At 46.6% G+C, this 25131-nt stretch overlaps 1 protein-coding gene across 1 annotated transcript in view; it reads left to right on the top strand.

The window, feature by feature from the left end:
* Positions 1 to 25131, top strand: part of CD164L2 (CD164 molecule like 2) — a 46278-nt gene that overhangs the window by 8370 nt on the left and 12777 nt on the right. The window contains exons 2-4 of the mRNA XM_063140494.1: positions 17373 to 17480; positions 18063 to 18140; positions 19025 to 19120. Coding sequence (XP_062996564.1) covers positions 17373 to 17480; positions 18063 to 18140; positions 19025 to 19120 — 282 coding nt within the window. The remainder of the gene's footprint in view (positions 1 to 17372; positions 17481 to 18062; positions 18141 to 19024; positions 19121 to 25131) is intronic.

The raw sequence follows: 25131 nt of genomic DNA, 5'->3' as shown, positions 1-25131 counted from the left end.
TATTGACAAGCTCGCTCCCGGCGAGTGGGTATTACTTGCGGATAGGGGCCTCCCGTGATCCAATTCTTCCCAAGGCTGGAATCCTATGCCTGCCAACTTGGAAGCAAGCCATGTTGGACTCTGTGAGACTTGCTTCTTGGATAAACATGTATAGGATTTGGGTGGGCTGGCAGATACCTTCCAGTTCTTTGCAAAGTAGAAAAGCTTTATATCTCCAGTACGTGATTCATTAAAATAGGCGGAGGGGTAGCGGGGAGAGAGTCTGTCTCCTCGTCCAACTCCTGCTTGAACAGAATTGCTTGCAGTTGAAGACTGCTGTGCTCTCGGCACAGAGCCAAAGTTCTGCCCCAAAGGAAGTGGTCACGTTTGAAGATCAGCAGCACCTCTTGGACAGGTTTAATGAAACTCTAAGGTCAGAATATTGCAAGCAGCTGATGTTGCTCTGTGGCTGATCTGCAAGCCTCCAGGTCTCACGGAGCTCTTCGTCATCAAGCAGAATGGAAAGGTTGCCGGATCTTGAGTAAGAAGGTGAGGACGTGAACAAGAGCTCTGCTGGACCACACCGAAGGCCTCCAGCAACCCTGAATCTCACAGATGCCTCTGGGAAACCCATGAGTAGGACTTACTGCAGCAGCACCCTCCTGATTACTCAGAGCCTTGCTGCTCCTGGAGGTGGGGTATAGCCATTAGGACAAGCAGGCGCTGATAGCTTTAACCACCATGATTTTTTCTAATCCCATTTTAAAGTCGTCCATGTTAGTAGTCATCGCTGGGCAGGTAACGCCACGGTTTAATTATGCACTGCGTGAACTACTTCCTTTGGTCTGTCCTGAATCTCCCACCATTCATCTTCATGGTATAATCCTGGGTTCTAGTATTATGAGACAGGGAGGAAAACCTCTCTGGCCTCAGCTAGACCAGGGGTTTTATGGCGACGATCTCGTGATTTTATGATCGCAAGATCATCGCCCTGGTCTACACGCAGCGTGCGACATCGCGCCCGCCATTTTGGTTTTTTTGTTAAAGCAGATGGAGTGTTCATAAGAAAAATGAGGATTTTTTTTAAAAAAAAAATACTTTCCCCGCTCACCCCACCCCACCCCCAATGGGCACAGAGCTCCTGAGGAGCTCTGCATCCCGTGCGCAATTCCCGGCTCCTCATGGTTACTCGCGAGGAGCTGGGACAAACCGCAACGCACGCCCACACGTTCCGCGGTCTTGGGAAGTGTAGGGCGAGATCCCAGGGAAATGGAAGGATCATCCCTCCTTGCTCCCGGGATCCCCTGTGCGTCATGTGGACTCACAGGGATGATCCCGAGGTGATCCCCGGGATATCGCCCCGTCTAGCTGTGGCCCCAGTCTGCCAGTGCGTTGAGCTGTCGGCAAACAAAGTCGTACAATCCACAGCAAACAGGAGCTGAAGTCTATGAAAAGCTTCACAGTACTTTTCATGGCAAAGTTCTTAGTAATCCAAAATTCCACTTAGGAGGCAGAATGTTTTAAATGATGTTGCTGTTTTTACGCTTTTAAGTTTTTGTATATTTGTTTTTAATGTTCACTGTTTTAACTTTTGTAAACCGCCCAGAGAGCTTCAGCTATGGGGCAGTATATAAATGTAATAAATAAATAAATGTGCAGAGTGCCCCCAGGGTCTCAGATGATAATGGATCCAGTCAGGGAGGTTTTCTGGGAAATGCATAGCAGATGTTCCTAGCAAAGGCTCCTTGCCTTTGCACCAACTTAAAAAGGGAGGTGTAGGCCTCTTCCAGATGACTTGATAACAGGGGCTTTGGTTTTACAGCATGCCTCTATCCAAACAGGGCAGCACTGCTTAGCCCACCATAGCTCTCCCGCACTAGAGGCTTTCAAGAGGCATCTGGACAGCCATCTATCAGGAATGCTTTAAGGTGGATTCCTGCATCGAGCAGGGGGTTGGACTCGATGGTCTTATGGGCCCCTTCCAACTCCACTATTCTACGATTCTATGACGCTTCAATATGGACAACCCTTCTGCAAACCCCTTTCTCTATCAATTTCTCACAAACAGTTTCTTGGGCAGGATCTACACTCCTGCTTTATAACAGTTTATAACGGTTTTGACGACTGTTCGAGCCCAGGACAAATTATATATGCCATTTTCAAAACGTTGGACCCTGCTTGATGTAGATATGGCCTTGCTCAAGGCTGAGAGGAACAGGTGGCTTAGGGGAGTAAGGGCACTCCTCCGTCTCTGCTCTGAGAACACTGACAGAGATCTATTCATACAAATTGTAACATTCCAGAGGCTGAATAGGCCCCAAAGCCGTCCAGTCTACTTCTAATTAAGTGTTAGCTAAACTACAAGAGCCACAGCTGCGCCTTCTATTCCTGACGGGGAGCATTTCAGAGAAAGTCACCTTAGCGGTCCTAGCTTTCAACCTCCTGCTACCTAGCAGGCTTTAGGGCAGGGCCAGCTAGAGGGTGCAAGTGGGGAGGGGTGTCTCAATACGTGCAAAAAAAGTTGCAGGTTCAGTCCTAGGCATAGGGCTGGAAGAACTCCTGTCTGAGGCCCCAGAGAGCTGTTTCTGGTCAACAAATTGGCAGTACTGGACTAGATGGTCCGACAGTCTGAGCTTCCTTTTCACTGCCCACGTCTCTGTGCTGAAGTGAAGCTCTGCACACTCTTTGTGCTGCCGGGTTGTATTGTTTTCTCTTTCCACTTAGTCTCTTGGGGGTACTTACACAAGATCACACCCTTTGTATCCGGCGGAACCAATAATCGCTACCACTTCTTGGGTCCCTCTTTGCTATTACAGATGAAAGTCCCCATTTCAGTGTGTGTGTGTGTGTGTGTGTGTGTGTGTGTTGTGTAAAACCTCGCCATTTTTTGTCACACCCTGTAAGCAAAAGAAAGATGATTAAACTAAACCAAATTAAGGCTGCAATTCAATGCACACACTCCCCCAGGGTTAAGCCATATTCTTGTACGCGGCAGGAGTAAACATGCATAAGATCAGGTGGTACCCGGGCTTTGGTCATGGCGCAGGTAAGGGTTCATGCTCGTCGTAGGGGAAAATTAATTGAGAGGATCAAAGGCACCGCGTGGGTGCTTTGTATTGAACTTGGCTTTTTAGTTGTCTAACCCAGTATGCGCAGGAGAGTTTTCATTTGAAAACTGCGTCCAAATAAGCACCTCCTGTTACATTTATTTCTTTATAATGTTGACATGCTGTCTTTCTGTCTGATTTTTGTTGTTGCTGTTCCTGTTCTTCATCCAAAATGGCTAATGATAAACTCTAACATTACAATATACCACAACTTCAAACACCCCAGGGGATTGCAATAAACACGAAAGCAATTGCTACGAAGCAATAATAACAGTATAACAAATAAATATCCTTTCTAGAGCCAGTGTGGCGTAGTGGTTAGACTGTTGGAATGAGACTTCGGAAATCCAGGTTTTGGTCCCATTCAGCCATGAAGCTCACTGGGTGCCTTTGGGCCAGCCACTGACTCTCAGCCTAACCTACCTCGCAGGGTTGTTGTGAGGATAAAATTGAGAGGAGGAGGATCATGTATGCTGCCTTGGAGGGAAAGTGGGATATAAATGTATTAAATGCATTTATATTCCACCTTTCCAGGGCCAGATCTACACTAAGCAGGATATAACACTTTGAAAACGTTTTGAAGACTGTATAGGGAGTGTGTCCTGGGCCTCAACAGTTGTCACAACTGTTATAAACCGTTTTAAAGCAGTAGTGTAGATTCTGCCCTGTAAGTAGCTCAAGGCTGCAGGCGTGGTGTCTCGCCTTCCCATTTTATCCTCACAGCAACTCAGTATGGTAGTTTAGCTTAAAAGAGAGTAACTGGCCCAAATCACCCAGTGAGCATCAATGATAATAAGATCTAGCCAGTGGTACAACGCCCACCCTTCCGTGCTCATGCACATGCACACTGACTCTTCTAAAAAGGATTAAATCTGTCCTTGGTGACACATGCCTTACTTACCTCACATTTGAACTATTGTCATACTTCTACGTGGGGTTGCCTTTGAAAGGTGTTCAGAAATCTCTGCTGCTCCAGAAGGCTGCAGTCAGATAATTGAATGGGACCAGTTATACATAAGAAAAGCCCTGCTGGATCAGTCTGAAGTCTTGAGGGGTATTATTTTAAACCCTTTATTCACTATACCAGTGAATTAGCAGAGTAACAGCGGTTCTTAACTATGAAATTCCGCAAAGACCAAATTAACTTCAAGACAGAGTCTGTTTTGTTTGGTACAAAAATAAAGTATTTTACTGATAGAAATAACACAGCTTATGGCAATACAAATTTACACTAACATACTCACACACTTGGTCATACACGTTACAGCAGGGCTCACAGCAGCAGAGGGAGAATATTTTAATCTCGTTACAATGCTCCAAATCTCTCTTTATATACATTTCCCTGAACAAATGATGAAACCACTAATTGGCAATGATGAGACAATTACACCTTTGCATCATCCCAACAATTCAATAAAGTCCACCTGCAAACTTGACCTTTAAGCTGATTGACTGATGCTGAGTCTTCAGTTTCTTCCAGGTTTTGCAGACTTGTACAGAAATATGGAAAGTACAAAAACCAGTCCTAATCCAGGACTTCAACATGAGGGTCCATCTAGTCCATCACTCTGTTCACGCAGTGGCCAACCGGCTGCCCACGGGAAACCCACAAGCAGGACATGAGTTCAACAGCACCCTCCCGCCCATGTTCCCCAGCAACTGGTGTACATACTGCCTCTGATACTGGAGGAAGCACTTAGCCAACAGGACTAGTAGCCATTGATGGCCTTCTCCTCCAGGAATTTATCCAACCCCCTTTTAAAGCCATCTAAATATCCATCACCATATCTTGTGGTAGGGAATTCCATAGTTGAACGATGCACTGTGCGAAGAAGGACTTTGTTTTATCTGTCCTGAATGAATCTCCCACCAGTCAGCTTCATGGGATGACCCCAATGGGTTCTAGTATTATGGGAGAGGGAGAAAAATGTCTCCCTACCCACATTCTCCACACCTTGCATGATTTTATAGACCTCTATCATGTCTTCCCTTAGCCTCCTTTTTTCCAAGCTGAACAATCCCAGCTGTTGTAACCTTCCCTCGCAGGGGAGTTGCTCCAGCCCTTTGAACATTTTAGTTTCCCTTTTCTGCACATGATTACCAATCTGGTTCTGGGCACAATTCAGAGTGCTGCTTATAATCTGTAAAGACCAGGTGGCTTGAGACCAGGCTATTTGAAAGGTTGAATTCTCCCTTATGAGCTTGCTTGGGTTTTAAAGGCTTCAGAAGAAGCCTCTCTGCCCTGGCACCATCAGAACTCGGTCAAGGTTTGGCATCTAAGCTGATTTACTTCTGGTCTAGGTTTTAATCCAGTGAGTGTTGTTGTTTTCTTTCTCCTTGATGCTTTTTTACATGTGTTTCGGTTCAACAAGTTTGAATGTTTTAATTATATATTTTTTTTAAAAAAATGGCATTTTATTATTAGCTGCCTTGGGTGTTAGCTTTAGTAGAAAGGCAGGATATACATTTAACCAATAAATAAAATACTTGCCTTTAGGGTGTGGTAAGAGAAGAAGCTGCCCAAACTTAGCTGCGGAAGGAATTCCACTGGCAGATATCACCACCAAAAAGGCCGTGTCTTTGGTAACCACCTAAGAGCCTCGTGTGGCGCAGAGCGGTAAAGCAGCAGTTTCTGCAGCTGAAACTCTCCCCACGGCCTGAGTTCGATCCCAGCGGAAGCTGGTTTCAGGCAGCCGGCTCGGGTCGACTCAGCCTTCCATCCTCCCGAGGTCAGTAAAATGAGTACCAAGTTAGCTGGGGGAAAGGTAATCACGGCCGGGGAAGGCAACGGCAAACCACCCCGCTATAAGGCCTGCCAAGAAAACGTCAGTGAAAGAGTCAGTAATGACTCAGTACTTGCACGAGAGGTTCCTTTCCTTTTCCTTGGTAACCACCTGCCCCGTTTTCTGAAGGCAGGGGAGCTGTGAAGCACGTCCTCCAAGGATGACTTAAACATCAGGGTAGATCCATATGGAGAAAAATTGATCCTATTATATTATATATTGTATTGGAATGCATTATCCAGAATACTGTATTAAAGTATTCTAGGGGCACCTCTCCACTTAGAAAGAGGTTTAGTGGGTGGCTACCTTTTCCGTGGTAGCACCCAGGTTGTCCTCACCCCTGGTATCCCCACTATTGCGTGGTAAACCCTGGTCTTTTAGAACTTGTTATTCCAGACATTTTAACAGGGCTTTTAACAGGGCTTCAGTGTTTTTGCATTTAGCTATCACTGTTTTTATTTTTCTTAATTTAGCTTTGTTCTGTGGCCACTTTAGGTTTTCCTGTTTGATTTCTAGGACTCCAGTTGATTTGTTTTTAATGCTTCTTAGCTTTTATTGTGAACCTCATAAGAGCCTAGGAAGAGCCATGTTGGATCAGATCAAGGGTTCATCTAGTCCACTACTGTGTTCACACCAACCAGCTGTTGACCAGGAACCCACAAACAGGTCACGAGTGCAATAGCACCCTCCCGCCCATGTTCCCCATCCACTGGTGTAGATAGGCCTGCTGCCTCTGATACTGGAGGTACCTGGAGGACATTGTTGGTTGGGTGATGTTTGATACAAATAAATGAACAAATAAACAAACAAACACTAGCATAGCCTTTCTGCTTTCTCCCGTGTTTTCAATTGTTGTTTTCAATTCAGTTGTTGTTTTCAAAAAAAAAAATTCTTTGTCTCAGGTGTTTTAACTATGTTAAGATATTTTAAACGTGTATGTTTTAATAATTTCTCAGCCTTCTGTGTAATGAATTAATTATTGTGTTTTTGCAGTCTTAATGATGTCTGCCGCAGTTGCTCCTTGGGTCTGTGACCATATAATAAATGATGATGATGACCTGACCTCCCGTGTTAGCTACAGGCTCTCCAGGTTCTTGGCCTAGAACTCTCATAATCTCTTGCCATTGGCTATGCTGACTAGGCCTGATGTATTACAGGCCAAAACATCTGAAGGGCTACAGATAGCCCACTCCTGCTTTAGGCAAAGTAGTTCGATCGAATAATCCGTAGCCAAATGACCATAAGAATACCATAAGAAAAGAGCCTTACTGGATCAAACTGACTGCTGTCTGTGCCAGCATCCCCTTTCTCACAGTGGCCAACTACATGCCCCAACGAGAAGCCCACAAGCAGGACATGAGCTGAACACAGCTCCCTCCTACTCATGCTCCCCCAGCTTAGGCGTGCGCAGCACATTCCATTGTTTTTATCCTTTTATTTATTAAACACTGACGGCCTACCCCATGCTTGGCTTGCCTGACCATGGGAGGGCCATTGCAGGTGTGGGGGCGAGGGGGGGGGAATGAGGAGACACTCCTCAAGCTCCAGCATTGTTGGGACTTTGTGGTGACACTGGCCAAAGGTGGGGCTTATGAAGCAATCTTAGCCTTTGGGGGTCCTCCTGGCCTCTATGAAGCAAGGCTCCTGGCAAAGAGGCTCCCAACAGAGCAATTCGTTTTTGCTCTTGCTGCCGGGAGGCAGGCAGCGGATTTTCGGTGTGGTGGTAGAACAGCCGGAGGAACGTTCTCGCTGCGTCTGGATGCCCCTCTGGATCCCTGTTCAGGAGCCCCCTCAATTCGGTGCTTATTGCTTGAGAAATTAGGGTGTGTCTGGGTACACCCAGCACACTCGTTGTGCACGCCTATGGTTCTAATATAATAAGAGAGAGGGAGCAAGAGTGCTCTCCATCCACTGTCTCCGCACTATCTAAGATTTTGTGCACCCCTCTATAATAGGGTGACCATATGACCGGATTTGCCCAGATTTGTCCAGGTTTTCTGATGACAAATCCGGGAGGGGGAGGGGAAATCCGGATTTTCTCCAAAGAGCAGCTCTAACGGGAATTAACAAAAATGCTTATAACTCCGTCATTTTTTAAAATAAAGACATGAAACTTGGCATGATGGTAGCACTTAGGAAGGGCTTTATTCATACCAAATTTGAAATAGATCCGTTCATCCGTTGATTTTTTAGGGATGTTTTAAAAATTGAAGTTTTAAAATTATTATTATTAAAATTGTCATTTTTAAAGATAAAGAGATGAAACTTGGCACCATGATTGCTTTTAGGTAGAGCTTTAGCCATATCAAATTTGAAATAGATCTGTCCATCCATTGAGTTTTAGGATTTTTTAAAAAAGTTTGAGGTTTTAAAATTATTTTTTTAAAATAATTTTAACATGGCGACCATGTTGTCCTCCTTTTTGGTTTCCAAAATATGGTCACCCTACTCTATAATGTCCCCCCACCCTGCTTTACTTTCCTTTTTTCTAAGCTGAAGAACCCTAAACATTACAACTTTTCTTCAGGGGAGTTGCTTCAGCCCCTTTGACCATGGTGTGTTCTTCACAAACCTCTTTTATCCCCGTCCCCAGACTAGTTCAAAACTTTTCTTCCTCTTTGTTTCTGTGTAAAATTATCGCGGCATATTTTACCCTTAGAACAAGGGGACCTAGCTGGGAGGGAAACTTGCCAACAAGGCCTCCTTTAAATCCCTTTCGATTGGTATTCTTGAGTTCTAGTTGGAAGCATAATCTTTTATGGGGGAGTGAAAGAATTCTCCAAGCAGATTTAATAAAACAAAGGATTTGCTATTAATAAGCTGTGACTCATGTTTTTCTCCCCTGGGTTTATATATATAAAATATTGAGTGTCAGCAAGTGGATGTGAGGAATGTGGAGGGAGCTGCCATTACAGAGATGCCGTTCAATAGGAATAGGATTTAGGATTATTGAATATTTGGAGGGAGGGAGGGAATGCCAAGGAGGATTAAACCAGAGGTGGGCAGACTTCAGTTTGAGGGATCTAGGCCGGAGCTAGACCTAAGGTTTAACCCAGAATCATCCCGGGTTCGTCCCTGCCTGACCGCTGGATGCCCTGTGTGGCACTTAGATGAACAGGTTTGACCCCAGGACAATCCTGGGATAAACCTTAGGTCTAGGTACGGCCCTACTTTGTTTTTTCATTAGAACCCTGAGATCCAGCAACTGGAGCACGGTGGAAAAGATGTATGCTTAGAATTAAAGAATTTTTTATCGGTACCAAAACTGAATGGATCTCCCACAGACCTTCCATGCACAAATCCATTCATGGGTACCCCAAGCTTTCGACATTTCAGCAGTATAATTTAGGGTGAGAGAGGGAGCCATCTACCACAAATCACCCAAAGATCTACAAGTAAATCCAGATCTTCCTTCTGCCCACTCCTGGGTTAAACCAATCTCCCACCCTCTCTAGTATATGAGTCTCATGTTTTAAAACCAAAGGCAGTGGTGCAGCTAGGTAATTTTAGACCCTGGTCTTATTGGGGTGAGAGATGGAGTTTCAGTGACCACGTGTGTTATTTCAGTTGTGAAATACATACAACGGACATTTCTCTTCTCTGTTCTCTTCCGCCCCCTCGCCATTCCATACTTTACAACAGTTTATACATTCCATATATAGCCACAAAACAAACAAATGAACAGTCCCTGTTTGCTAATCCCGATAAAAAGAAAACCTCTGAGCATGTGCAGTTTTTTGCATTCTAACCTCACTAAAATCAAAGCTAAAACCACCATGACTACAAGAATAAAATGGAGTTTGCTTCTGTTGCCCTGATGCAAAACACATTTACTTGGGGAAAATCACTTTGTTGTAGAAAAAAGTACAAATAATAAAATGGTCATCTGGAACCATGTAGGTGGTTTAGGCCAGTTGCCTTAACTATTTTTATTGACCCTGTTCGGATGACATGCTAAACCACGGTGGTTAAGTATTTTGAGTTAAGCATTTATGGCTTAGTGTGTCGTGTAAAACATGACTTAGCATATTCCTAACCATGGTGGCTACATAACCACAGTTTAAACACGCTCACTAAACATTTGCTGGAAAAGGATTAGTGGCTTAACCATGGTTTAGCTTGTTGTCTGAACCAGGGTCATTTTTTTTCAATGTCCTTGTTAGGCTGTTTCTAGGTGGTCACGGGGGGGGGGGTGCATTGTAGGCTCCTGAACTTTGACACCAAGGTTGACAGCTGCAGCACTGACCAAAGGCCATCAGTGGGTGAGGAAGCAGCAGCCAGGTACCTCTCCATCAGACCTGGGCCCAGCTCCAGCTGAGAGCCCCCTCCCTCCTGTTACCAACTGTCACTGCTGAACTTTGCAACTAAGAATCTAGTGCCTGAATTTGCTTTCCTTCCCCCCCCCCCTTCCTCCCAGTCCCCTTGTCGTGTTTCTCAGAAAGCTCCTGCTTTCGATGGGAGACAAACGACGGACGAGGCCTGCTAGGTAATCCACAAAGCTTTTATTAAGCAGTAAACATCTCTTCTACCTGAAGAGAGAATCTCTTGGAAACTTCCCCCTAGACAAAACTATGCAAACTAAGTGAGACAATTGTGCGACCAAGGAGAACAGGAAGCCCCTTCCCAAACGCCCGTAACTTCAGAGAGCTTGGTGTGGAGGCAGGTTCTGGCGCAATCCTAGTCGGACCGACTTTCTCACACCTTCCTTCCGCTCTGTGCGTTTTAGCTTCTGGAAGACCCTAGCATCAGCTAGCTTGTCGGGACGCTCACTCCCGGACGAAAGCTCACTTCCCACTGAGTGTGTAGAATTTGGCCTTGAGGAGATAAGCTCTGGAGAGGGCTGACTCCTAACTGGGGAATCGCCTTTGAGAGCTTCCTCCCCCACTGGTACAGGCTGGCTGGTGTCTGGAGCCGCCTCCTCTAGGTCCGAATCAGATTCTGATTGATTACTTGAAACACCTTCTCCCAAAACAGGGGCAGTAGGGTTAGACATGACACCCCTTTCCTTTTGTGTCATGTTTTTTAGACTGTAAGACTGTGGGCAGGGACAGTCTTAAGAAATATTTTTGTAAGCCGCCTTGAGAGCCTTTTTGACTAAAGGGGTGGGGTGGGGGGATAAAAATGCTAAAATAAATAAATAAATAAGGTAATAGTAGGGTAATCCAATTTCTTTTGACTAAATTGTTCCTGAAGATTGCTTTGATTGTGACAACTGATGTCAAGGAAAAGAAGCTTGTGTGTGTATTAAAAAAAGGATGGTGGGTGTGGGTGTGAGTGGGGGTGTTTGCGGTGGGGGGGGGAGGGGAGAAATACAAAGGCCAGCTCTGCAGATTGTGATCATTCAAAGTTGAAATGAGGAAGTGTAGTGCAGACTTTATAATTAGGTCAGCTCAGATTCTGCCAGGTGCAAAGAGCTCTCAGGTTGCACCAAAGGCTACGAGAGGAAGTTTACACTAACGTAAACCGGGATCATCGTTCCTTTCGTTATGCTGCATTTGGGCCAGATGGAGGCAAGGGGAGAGGGCAGGGCCTCTCGGCCGTAAATTGTTTCTGAAGGTAGTTTTGACTGTGACAAGTGATGCCAAAGTTGTCCTTTTTAAGGAAGGGTAGCAGGAATGTTTGCACCCCGGATCCACGGCCGTCCTGGGCGGGTGCAAACGTTCGACACTGCCTTCTGCCAATGTCAAGCTTGAAGGATCGGACTGACAAAAAGAGAGCCAGGGTGGTGTAGCGGTTAGACCTCTTTTGGCCTGAGGGCCAAATTCAGGTTTGGAGAAGCTGGGGGTGGGGAGGCTTTCTGGTGGTTGGTGTGTGGGCAAAGGCAAAAGGAGCAAGGCAAGAATACCCAAAAAACCTGGGATATTTGAGCGTAAATCTTAGGCCACAGCTAGACCTAAGGTTTATCCTGGGATCATCCAGGGTTCGCCCCTGCCTGAGCATTGGATCCCCTGTGTGTTACCTAGATGAACAGGTTTAGGTCTAGCTATGGCCATAATGATGCTAACTAAGCCTTTTTAGAGGCATTTCAACCTTTTAGAATGTGGGAAGGGGGAGTGCGCAAAAGTTGAGAAATCACCCCAAAATTGGGGGGGGGGGCAGGGGAAAGAGTCATAGCCTTCTATGGAAGCCCAGAACGATAGATTGAGACCCAAGGTAAGGTGGATTTGGTATGTGACCCTGAGGTTCAACACCTTTTGGTTTGAATGTTGGATTTGAACTCGTACCCATTTCCCTGGTTCAGGAAGGTTTTGCATTGGAGCTTGGAGCTCTATGTTTGGGTGCAAAGGTTCCTTGGGGTCACTGGGGGTGCAGGAATGCGAGGGGGTCCTGCTCCCGTTGCTTATCCCCCAAAGAGACCCCACAACTCAGGAAAGCGCTCCCTCGTGTGGTTCGGGAGGCAGAAATATCTTTTAAACGTCTCCTAAAAACATATGTTTTTAAACAAGCCTTCCCTGGACTGTAACTTATTCTGGGTTTTGTGATGGTTGAAGTTTCAAATTGGACTGCTATATTATGATTTTAAATAAATAAATAAAACTGCTATATTATGGTAATAAATAAATAAAATAACTTGGGAGGCTTGGGTTCAAATCCCCACTGGGAGGGGGGCTGTCTACGCATGGGGAAAGCCCCGTGGTGGCTGTGGATCTGGACGATGCAGATGCAGGTTCGCAGCTGGCACGGGGCTTCCCTGCGATGCTGCGTTTTGAAAAAGTTGGGATTTACCCTGACTTTTTCATAAGGGGACGACATCAACACGGGGCTTCCGCCGTGTGACATCACTCCGCAGCCAATCCGGGGGCAACCCAGGGGCGGAGCCTGGTGGAAAGCGATCAGCGATTGGTTGCCCTCCACCAGGATGAGGGCAGGGGCAGCTCCAGAACCCAGATGGCTGACCAGAAACCCCGCACTCCCTCGTTGGCTTTGGGAAGCACGGGGTTGAGGAGGGACGCAGCGCCAACGCAGCACCATTGAAGACAGTCACCGGGCTTCAGAGCTCCCTGACTGACCCTGGAGCAGTTTCTCTCTCTCTCCCTAACCTACCTTGCAGGCCAATGGGCACAATGCCTGGGGATGATGATAGTTGTTATCCAGCACATCAGGAGGGCATCATCTTGGCGATGAAAGGAAAACAAGGGTTTTCATTCCACCAACATCCAGCGACAGGCTTTGAACCCAAGGCCAGCTGTCTTAGGGAGCATAAAGTGCTGTAACGGGCAAGCGTAATGCAACATTTATAGGTTTAATAAATGTTGTATAAGCTTCCAAGCGCTGCGGCCTTATCTGTGCTCCAGCAAGCCGGGATTCTTGGCAGCACTGCCGGTAGCGGGTCAGTGAAATACATAAACAAGCGAGTTTGACATGAGCTTCTCATTCTGCGTGTGCAGAGCCTCTAGTGAGCTCTTCTTTTTGGCGTACAATATCTGGCTCACTACTGGTGTCATTGTTCTACTTCATGAGCGGTTTCTTCATGCCGGTTGTTAGCTGACCAATATATTTATTTATTTATTTATTTATTGCATTTCTATACCGCCCAATAGCCGGAGCTCTCTGGGCGGTTCACAAGATAGATAGATAGATAGATATCAATCTAGTAATATATCTATAGTTAGCCTAACAAATATAAAATATATATTTGTGTATTATATATAGTACAATATATCTTAGTCAAACATAGTACAGAAAACAGAATCGAAAGGTCATGCCTGTTGTCCTTGAACTAAACCAATCTTTTTCAGTAGGGCTGTGCACCACCAACACGAACCGCTTTGGGGCCCGATCTGGACCTTCCCGATCGGGCCTGAACTGGTTCAGGTCGATCCGACCCTCCCCCGATCCACTCCAGAACCGGATCCAGAGCGAGATCCAGAGGGCCAGAGCGAGATTCAGACCCCATTTTGCCCCCCCTTCCAAGATTACTTGCCTCCACGGAGCCAGGTAAGTGGGGAAGGGAGGACAAAAGCGAATAGATTCCCCCTCCCCCCTTACCTAGCTTCGCTGTCTGCCACCGCACGGACCACGGCGGCGGGCGGCAGAGCCAGGTAAGCTCTTACCTGGTGCCGCCACATGGACAGTGGCACCAGGTAAGCCCCCCTCCCCCCACTTACCTGGCTCCACCACCACCATCACCACACGGACAGCGGCACCGCCGCCAGGTAAGCCCCCTCCCCCCCCCACTTACCTGTGTCTATCGTGGTCCGGGCAGTGGCTTCAACTGAGGCCCAGGCCTCAAACCTGAAGCAGGCCATGGCCAGTTTCTGCCTTGAGGCCTGGGCCTCAGTTGAAGCCGCCACCCAGACAGCGACGGACACAGGTAAGCCCCCTCCCCCACACACACTTACCTGCGTCCAGAGCTTCGGAAAGGTCTGAATCGGTTCAGACCGTTCCAAACTGCTTCGCACCAATCCAGACCTCCCCCGATCTGCTTCGGAACCAGGCTTCAGAGGTCCGGATCGGCCCGCTCCGCTTCAGATTCAGGGATCTGGAACGAAACGGAGTGCAGCCCTATTTTTCAGTGCGTACAATGATATGGCAAAATCTTCTCATCCAGGTGGTGGCCCACTTTACCTAAAAATGGCATCCTGTATAGTACCTGACAAATGGAACCATTTCAAGATGGCCACCAGCATATGGTGGCTGCATTTGAACCAGCTCTAGGGATTGGTTCAAACACAACGTTGATGCTGTTGATTGCCTGGACTAAAGCAAATTGGGGAATGAGCGAGGTTCTCAATCCTTCTATCTTTCTTTGTTTATTTCAATAGAGGTTTGTATCCTGCTTTAAAACACACACACACACACATATTTCCAAAGCAGCAAAACAAAATTACATTTAAAAATATTGCAGGAAATAGAATTAACTTGCATAGCAGCAGATCCACAGGGCTCAGTCCTGGGCCCAGTGCTCGTCAACATCTTTATTAATGATTTGGATGAAGAGGTGCAGGGAATGCTTCTCATATTTGCAGATGACACAAAATTGGGTGGGATAGCTAATACCCTGGAAGACTTCTGTCATCAAAGTGATCTTGATAGGCTGGAGTGCTGGGCTGAAAACCACATTTTGAAATTTAATACGGATAAATGCCAAGTTCTACACCTAGGAAAAAGAAACCAAATGCACAGTTACAAGACGGGGGATACTTGGCTCAGCAATACTACAAACGAGAAGGATCTTGGAATTGTTGTAGAACACAGGCTGAATGTGAGCCAACAGTGTGATGTGGCTGCAAAAAAAGGAAATGCTATTTTGGGCTGCATTAATAGAAGTATAGCCTCCAAATCTCACAAGGCACTGATTCCCCTCTGTTCGGCCCTGGTTAGGCCTCATCTTGAGTATTGCATCCAGTTCTGGGCGCCACACTTCAAGAAGGACGCCACACTTCAAGAAGCACCCTAAAGGGATGCTTTAGGGTGGATTCCTGCATTGAGCAGGGGGTTGGACTCGATGGCCTTGTAGGCCCCTTCCAACTCTGCTATTCTATGATTCTATGTTTCTATAAGGATGCAGACAAGCAGGAGCGTGTTCAGAGGAGGGCAACGAGGATGATCACGGGTCTGGAAACAAAGCCCTATGAGGAGAGACTGAAAGAACTGGGCATGTTTAGCCTGGAGAAGAGGAGATTGAGGGGAGACATGATAGCACTCTTCAAATACTTGAAAGGTTGTCACACAGAGGAGGGCCAGGATCTCTTCTCGATCCTCCCAGAGTGCAGCTCACAGAATAACGGGCTCACATTACAGGAAGCTAGATTCTGGCTGGACATCAGGAAAAAATGTCCTGACTGTTAGAGCAGTATGACAATGGAACTCTCCCACATGGGAGGCCTTCAAGAGGCAGCTGGACAACCATCTGTCAGGGATGCTTTAAGGTGTATTCCTGCATCGAGCAGGGGGGTTGGACTCGATTGCCTTATAGGCCTCTTCCAACTCTACGATTTTACGAGATGAATAAAGGCAGCGTCCACAATAAAAAATTATAAGAACATTGGAGGTGTTACTGTTTTATTTATGCAGAAGCTCTCCACAGATTAAAAAGAAATAAGCTTGCTCTTTGCTAAAGCCAAAAGACTCCAGCAAGTAAATAAGGTCATAACATGGCGCCTAAAAGAAGGTGCCAAGCAGGTCTGTTTGCAGAGGGCATTCAATAAAACCTCCCAGAGAGCTTCGGCCATTGGGCAGTATAAAAATGTAATAAATAAATAAGAGGAGTGCCACCATTAAAAACACTTTCTCTGCAGTGCACCCCAAAAGAGGTCTTCTGATTAAGATCTCAGTATCCAGACAGGTTGTATGTGCGTAGGCTGAGTTGTCTTTAAATGCTTTAGAGCCTCCCTATGTACTTGAGAGAGCGCCTCTTCCAGTATGAACCTGACTGCGATTGTCACCTGAGGCCCTCCTCCTGGTGTCTCCTCTGAGGGAGGTTCTGAGGATTGTAACAAGGAAGAGGGCCTTCTCAGTGGTGGCTCTGATTGTGAACATTCTCCTCACTGAAGTCCACCTGGCATCCTTTCAGTGCCAGGTCAAGACTTTCCTCTACTCCCAGGCATTTGACAGCATACAATACGATTCTAACCAGTCCTGGATTTTTGTTATGGTCTGTTTTAAATTGTTTAGTACATACTTTTTATATTATGTATGTGTTCTTAAGGTTTAAATCTTTTGTAAACTACCCAGAGAACTTTGCTTATTGGTCAGTATAGAAATGTAATAAAAATAATAATCAGAAAAATTATAAAGTAAATTACTAAGCAGCCCATGAATTCCACATATGCCTTGGACAGTAAAGTGGAAAAAGCCAAATATAGTTTAGGTATGCTACTCTCTGTCAATAATTCAATTTAAATTCAATGCATTTGTTTTTATTTATTTCCCGACTTTTTTTATTTTTCTGTTGATTTTGCTTTGGAAAACTGATAAAAATCTAATGATGATGATGGTGGAAAGGGTCATGCTGTTAGTCACATCAGTCACAGGCATCACATCAAAATGTTTTTACAGAAAATCTTCAGAAACTGGGCCTACCAAAATACATCCACACCAACATCCAGAAAGGAGTCATGCTTGAAACATTCTCAATTGTCAGGAAATTCCTGAATCTGTAAAAGACAGCATGACTTGGCAAAGCTTGTCATGTCTGTCTAGAAAAACCGCTATGAGCAAGAAGAAATAATAATAATAATAATAATAATAATAATAATAATAATAATAATAATAAAAAAAAATATCTTGTAAAGACGCACAGAAAAGACAGTTCCTCTAGTTGTGGTGGTAGCTGCTGCACACAGGGCACACACTGAGCATCAGAATAGTGAGGGAATGGGACCGCATGAAAAGTGTCTACACTAACTGGCATGGATTTTGTGCACAGCGTCCTTTTCTCTCTCTCTCTCTCTCTCTCTCTCTCTCTCGTGCAACCTTTTTCACTGTAGCAGTCCCTACGATTTGCACTCACCGCCTGGAAACCTAATTTCATCTGTGGGGTGTTCTTGTTTTTGGGCAGGAGAATGCAAAGAGCTGGAGCAATGCGACCAGTGCATTGAAGGTGCAGCTTCCCGCAACATCACGGACTGCGTATGGATGCACTGTCAGGAGTCCCCAGAGAAGCCAGGTGAGTGGGAAAGAAAAATTGGGATGGCGCACTGTAAAAAGTGCTAATATTGCATTATTTCAATTTTTTCAAAAAAAATTGTTCCCCCCCCCCCCCCATGGCTTCAAAATTTCTGGAAATTTTACATCTCTACATGGCTGCCTGGTCATTCTGTATTCCTACGTTCCCTTTTGAATGTGGATATATCTAGGCCTTTTTTGGGTGTCCCCCATCACATCCTTGTCCGTGTGTCGGAGCGAAAGAGAGCTGGCCAGGGGACCTTGTTCTCCATGGTATTTGGAATTGCGTTCACACAGGATTCGAAATTCCACGGGGGGTGCTTGCGTTTAGAGCCACTGTTCAGATCTTCTCCCAACGCATGGAGAGTTGGAGCGGGAAGTAGAGGCAGCATGGGATGCATCCACAGGGCCAGGACCAGCAATTGCAGCCTTCCTGTTTTCTTCCAAGCCACCTTAATCACGCGTTCATTGAAGCACGGCTTGTCTTTCGTCGCTCCACAACAAGAAGGGGAAAAAGACGTTAGGAATTCCACTAGGGGTTTCAAGCGTGTTTTGGTTTCTTAAAAAATGTCTCTGTTTTTAGGTACCGGGAGCTGTGTGGGGAAGGGAGAATCAGCCAAGGAGAAGTGTTCATTTTTCAATGACACCAAAACATGTGAAGGTAATGTTTCCTGCTTCTAAAACTTCTTTGGTGGAAGCCCTTGCAAAAAGTTCCTGCCTGTAATATAGATTAGCTAGTTTGCAGAGACTGGGAAGGGCCTTCTTAGTGATGGCCCTGCAGCTCTAGAATTAGCAGGGATTCATTAGGACCGTTATTTTCAGGTCTTCAGGAAAGCTCTGAAGACTCGCCAGTTTTCACTGGCCTTCCCATGGGGCTGCTACTGCTTACTAATAATACCTGTTTTTACCCCAATTTTTTTTTAAAAAAAATGCTTAATCACTATTGGCTTTGCCGGCTTTGCTCTTTGGGTTCATTCCAAGGGGCAATGCAGGCATTACCAGCTTAGAGGGATTTTGTGGCTCTAGGGAAATGGCTTCTCATCTATCTTTGGGGGCCCAGATAGACAATTCAGCTGTCATAGTTTCATTGGCTGGAGAGAAGCGTGAACTTTCTTTGCATGTATATATTCTGCATTCATTTTCTATCAACATACTACCATCTTTTTGTGCAAATAGCTTTGTTTCATCTGGATAATCAAAAGAATCTAATTTGACCGGGACCTGACAGAATCAGATCCCCAGATCCATACAACTCTGCTTTCCCTAATTTGATACTCTCTGATCATATCATAGAATAGTAGAGTTGGAAGGGACCTGCAAGGCCATCGAGTCCAACCCCCTGCTCAATGCAGGAATCAATGTACGTGGGGTTCCCAGGTAGTCACCCTTCCAGAAACTGACCAGGTCTAGACCTGCTTAGCTTCATCAAGGTTGCAGCATCCCATGCCATCACACCAGATCGGGTATTTTGATATACAGGGAAACAGTTTGATTAGTATGCGATTCAGAAATGTTGGTTGATTTGTTTGGGTGATCTTTTCCTAGCACCAAAAACGGCAAGCACCCCCACGGAGCCACCACATCCAACCACTAAGGAGCCTCCAAAGCCCTCCAGTAAGGAGCCCGAGATCCTTACACTGGGTAAGTGAACTCTGTATGGGTTTTTATATTGGAGAAGGGGAGGACTGGAATGTGGATCACGGTGCCTTTGGAGACTCAGGGCCAGGGTGGAAGACTGTTGCTGTGATGAGCTTCTCCGGATGACAGGTAGGTCACACGGGCAACTCAGAGTGGCTTTCTAAAATGGTTGCCTGTGCTCCTGGCAACGTTCTCTTTAGCAAGCTCTTTTGCTGCCCCTCACTTAAAATATGCCCTCACTGCCCGGCCCTCACTTCCCCCGCTTAAAATAGTGATGGCCTCATTGCCCCTCCTTTAAAAAAGGATGAGTGGGAGGTGTAGATCCTGTAAGCTCCACCCAACTTGTGGGAATGGCCTCGGCTTGAGGGGAAGGGGATTAATCAATGACACCCAAGTCCTTCTTGAGCCCCCAAGAAAGGGATGGGACCCAGCACTTGTGGCTGTTTTGAGCTGATGGCGATCCGGCAGCACACACCCATCACTAGGGCAACAGAAATGCTGCTTGCTGCCTCACCGGTCTCCATGGCTGCAAGGGAGCAATGAAGAAGCTGTGTTATACAGCGTCAGCCCGCTGATCCTTACACGGTTCAGTTTTGCCTGCGCTGTCTGGCAGCGGCTTTCCCAGCCCTACTTGGAGGCGCTGGGCATCGAACCTGGGTCCTTCTGCGTTGCCAGGCGGGTGCTCGACCACTGTGCAGGGGCAGTAGCAGAGGTTCCAATCAGCCATGTGGCCCCTGCAGGGCACGAGCCCTGGGCAGTGCCCCATTATGCTGACTGCTGATATTTGCCTTGCTGGAAGGATATTGTTCTCCCCCTGATAATCACCTATTGCTATTTATTTCATTTGAAATATTTTTATCCCATCCACTTCTATGCTACTCTCACCTGTTGCAGTTGTTAAAATTCTGTGTGGAATGCAACTGCATCCATGTCTCGCAGGCATCCATTGGCTAGTGCCTGTGACGTCGCTAGTGACTCTTTCCCCCATTTTTACTAAAGTCTTGTTTTGATCTTAAAAGGTAGCAAGAGATTTCTAGAGGATGAGTGCTGCCCCGTTCTTTATTTATTTTTCCACTCCTCTTTCTCCTTCTTCGTTGCGCTGCTCCAGCAGGGGTTCATTGGACTCCAGCCCAGAAATGGGCAACCTTTTTGGTTGAAGGCCTGCACTGGTAGCTGTGCGAACCTTGCAGGGGCCACACAGGGCAGGCCAGGGGCAGGAGGTGGGGTGGACACTCATACCCACAGCCAGACACCTATTTGCACATATGCCCCTTCGCACCCCCAGCTGCACACGCACATACACCCCCTTTGCGAGTTGCAACGCATCCCGAAATGATCCACGCCTCTCGGAGTAACTTGCTGATAGGAATGTAACCGTCGGGTTTTGCGCATCTCCAGATATTATGATGGGGCATCAAAATACATTTTAAAATGTCTGCTGTGAGAGAATGTACATCCAAAAATGCATACTTAAGTGGACTTCTTTGTGGGGATTAAAAACCAACAAGACAGAACAGATGTTTAAGTAACACATGTGAAAGCGAGATGTACCGGAAATAGACTGACCCCTCCATCTCTAGTGCTAACCATATTTTGCCTGATTCGGACATCACAGCAAACTCTGTGGTTAGAGCAACACAGGAGGAAATTCTAGAGCCTGAGGAGACGTCAGAGGTCACCTAGTCCACTCCCTGGGCTCATCTACACCTGCAGCCCTTTGGGGAGTGGGGAGGAACAATCACGGAGTTTTCCACTTCTGGGATCATCCCTCAGGGGCCACACGCCAGCGCGTTGTCCCAGAAGTAAACAGGGAGAGTCCAGAGCAACGTATTTTTTTAAAAAAAGAGGAGGCAATTGCGCAATTGCGTGGGTGTGATCCTGCGCGAAGATGAGGTTTTCTTTTTTTTAAAAAAAAACACAAAACCTTGGTGCTGGAAGACGCCAAGCGCCATCCCAAAGATGGCGAAATGCTGACCCCTGATGCTGATGGACACCCCCTGCATAGCACCGTGCCCGTATCCTGAGCCTTGCTACTCTCAGGGAAGAGGGACGACCCCGGGAGGGAGAGCCGCACCACCCACGGAGCTCAAGATGGTCCCGAGAAGGCGGGGGACAAGCAGACCCAGCTATCCCAGGAGAGCTGAGCGCTCGTCCCTGGTTCACTCCAGGATCAGCTGTGCATCACTGGGATGCGCAGGGACTACCTTGTGATCCCCCCGGGATAGGTGAACCCTCGGCCGCTGCTTTGGAATACTGAATGAAGGAGAATCCACTGCCTTCCAAGATGGTCTGTTCCATGGTCAAACAATTTGTACAGTCAGGAAGTTCTTCCTAAGGTCGAGTCAAAATCCCCTTTTTAGAAGCCAGAAGGAAATGGGGAGAGCACACCCTCCTGATCTTCCGTCGTGTTCCTGATCCTCCAAGCGGAGCTTTGGAGAATTGCCCGCACTGACCCTTTGAAAACATCCAGGCTCGTTGCAGCAGCTAAGGAGACCCCAAGACTTCTGCTATACACACACACACACACACACACAGAGAGAGAGAGAGACTACTAAGATGGCAGTGTTGGATCCTGGATTGGATCTGGTTTTTCTTTTTCCACTATTTTTACAATTACCTGGAGACCTGAAGAAAATGAGGAGTCAGCAGAACATGTAATTCCCTTAAATGTCAAGCTCTCAGCTGGACACTTATTGAATTATTGTATGGAAGCATTTTTCTGCAATTAATCAATTAGTGATTGCATCATTGTACAGGACTGCCTATATAAGTAGCTGTTTTTTATTCTTCATCTTACCCCATCTTGATGTATGCTGCTGTGTATTGATCGCCTGTGAGTATTTGTGTATGTGCTGCCATAACTAAATTATTTCAACTGTCAGTAAAGGATTTGCTTTTAACTTACAAAGAATCCTTCGCCTCATTGAGTCTTTGCTGCGTCCTAAACTGAGAGCCGCTGCTACTTCTGCTCAACTCTCTTTCAGAGTGTGATTTTCCAACAGGCAGATGGAAATTATGGGACTTAATTTTCAAAACCCTGTTGCTGTTGCTGCTGCTGCTGCCGCCGCGACGCCTGGTAAGCTTCTTCTGCACCTGTGCTGTCTGAATGGGAAAGCTTAACCAGGCAGGCCGAAGGAACATTGTAAAAAAGGTTGGTTAATAAAGAAGTGAAGGAGAGATGAATGTGTGTGTGTGCTCTTGGGGAGGATGAATCTTCCTGCCGAAAAGAAGACCGAGAATGGGAGAACTTTGGGCTAATTAAAGCGAGTAACTCTATCCTGAAGCCTTGTGAATTATTGATCCGACGCAGGCTCCCGACGGGCAGTTGTGTGCTCGTTTATCTCTGCGTGAGCGGTGAGGCTTCTCCTTAGCTTCCTCTGCAGCCCTGCATTTAATTGCTGCGTCTCTTCCTTTTTTGTGGTTCCTCGCACGAGCCCTCGTTCTCTTCGTGGACCCTTTCTCCGGCAGCTCTTCTGCTGCAGCCTGCTTCCCCAATCCCGACACCCTCCCGGCGGGTTGGATTGCAACTCCCATCATCCCCAGCCAGCTGGATGCGAACAATGGGAGTTGCACTCCAAACCACCTGAAGGGTACCGGGTCAAGGACGGCTCTGCGACGGCGTGGTTTGGCTGCTCTTGAAGAGGCGAATTCCTCCTCGCTAAAATCTTCGCAGCGCAGCCTTTCGTAGAGCTGAGGCTACAGCGTGGGCGGCAGGAAGGGGAAAACAACTTGCGCGTCCAACGGGCTTCACTTTCTGCATTCTGCCGAGCGCGGCGTCGGTTTGGCCGGGAGATGCAGGCCCCGGGCCCCTTTTGCACACAGCCCTCTAATCTCTTCCGCCGTCAGGAAAGCTGAAAGCGCGCCTGAAGGTGCTGCGTGGCTCTCTCTGACCTGTTCTCACTGCTCGCGAGGGATTCTTCGGCGAACGCAGGCAGAACGGAGCCTGCAAGAAGCTCATATTGGAAATTCAGCCCTCCAGAGAAGAGCTATTATTTATACAGCGCCATCATTGCGTGCGGCATTTCACAAAGCTTACTAAGCAAAGACAGAGCAGCAACCAAACCCAGATCTCTGCCTGCAATGTGCTTAATGCTCTTAAATTTTGTTTTGGGGGGGGGGAGCTGCCAGAAGGAGGGAGAGACGGGTAACGCAGGATGAATATGTTAAGAACATAAGAGCAGCCGTGCTGGATCAGACCAAGGGTCTACCTAGTCCAGCAACCTGTTCATACAGTGGCCAACCAGTTGTTGGCCAGGAACCACAAGCAGGACATGGGTGCAACAGGACCCTCCCACCCATGTTCCCTAACCACAAGTGTATACCGGCTCCCTGCCTCTGATACTGGAGGTTGCACTTAACTATCAGGACTAGTAGCCATTGATAGCCTCCTCCAGGAGTTTATCCAACTCCCTTTTAAAGCCATCCAAATTGGTGGCCATCAGCACATCTCGTGGTAGTGAGTTCCATAATTTAACTATGCGCTGTGTGAAGAAGTCCTTCCTTTTATCCGTCCTGAATCTCCGTAATCAGCTTCATGGGATGACCCCATTAGGTTCTAGTACTTTGAGAGAGGGAGAAAAATGTCTCCGTGTGCACGTTCTCCACACCATGCATAATTTTGTACGTGTGTGTGTGTGTGTGTGTGTGTTCCCTTAGCAGTATGGACCTAATTTGGGCGAGGAAGGGCAAATCCTGTAATCATAGAGTAATAATTCCAATGACTCTTGGTGCTCATCTAATCTGTCCCTCCAATGAAGGAGAGCCACCACCTCCCACTCTAGGCAGTCTGGAGCAGCTCTTCCCATTGGGAAGTTTCTCCTAAGGTTAAGCTGAAAGCGGCTTCCCCCACCGTTTCCACCCATTGGTTCTTGTCCAGCCCTCTACGGCAACAGAGAATAACTCTGCTCCATCTTTTTCCTGACTGCCCTTACATATTTGAAGATCACTGCTGCCATGAACCCCTTTAATCTTCTCTTTTCCAGGCTTAACATACCCAGCTCTTTGAAACGTTTGTCATAGGACTACTCACTGTCCTGGTTGCCTTCCCCTGGACATCCTCCAGTTCATCAATGCCCTCCTTAAATTGTGGGGGGAAGCGTAACTTTGTATTGCTCACATTCAATCATATGTGCACAAATCAACATGTATTTATTTATTTTATGTATTTATTTATTGCATTTTTATACCACCCAATAGCCGAAGCTTTCTGGGCGGGTTACAAAAATTAAAACCATGGAAACCATTCAAAACGATAAAACAAACAGTATAAAAGCATGATATAAACATACAATAGAAAAACACAGCCAGGATAAAATCAAGCAGCAATGCAGAAATTAATACCGATTTAAAAGACAAATTTAGAAGAGCAAAGTTAAAATTAATTTGATAGACTGTTAAAATGCTGAGAGAATAAAAAGGTCTTCACCTGGCGTCTGAAAGGATATAGTGTAGATGCCAGGCGAACCTCCTTAGGGAGCTCATTCCACAGCCGGGGTGCCACAGCAGAGAAGGCCCCTCCTCCTGGTAGCCACAAGAAATGACAGATGAATGTGAGAGAACGCAGATGCCTATACTCACGCCATGGTTGCAACTGGGAGTGGTGATTAAGGCCATAGCTAGACCTAAGGTTTATCCCTGGATCGTCCAGGGGTCAAACCTGTTCATCTAGGTGACACACAGGGGATCCAGTGCTCAGGCAGGGGCGAACCCTGGATGATCCCAGGATAAACCTTAGGTCTAGCTGTGGCCTAAGAGTTGAGCCAAAGGCTTCGTGGAGTTTGGGCATCTTGTTTTTATCTCGAGGTGTGGGCAGCATCCTTGGGGAAAGCAGCAAGTGATGCTGTGAAGCAAGTTGCATGGCCCACAAGGCATTGCACATGTAGGTTGTGTGGACAGACCAGGAGAACTCACATGGGACAGTGCAGGTGGACTGTGAAACTGGATGACTTAAATGAGTGTCTCCAGTTTACAAGATAATAACCCTCTGCAAACGTTCTCTAAATTCAGAGACACTG

The sequence above is a fragment of the Elgaria multicarinata genome, chromosome 13 (assembly GCF_023053635.1).
Source record: "Elgaria multicarinata webbii isolate HBS135686 ecotype San Diego chromosome 13, rElgMul1.1.pri, whole genome shotgun sequence".
Taxonomy (NCBI): Eukaryota; Metazoa; Chordata; class Lepidosauria; order Squamata; family Anguidae; genus Elgaria; species Elgaria multicarinata.
The sequence above is the reverse complement of the archived record's forward strand: the minus strand, read 5'-3'. Positions and strand labels throughout refer to the sequence as shown.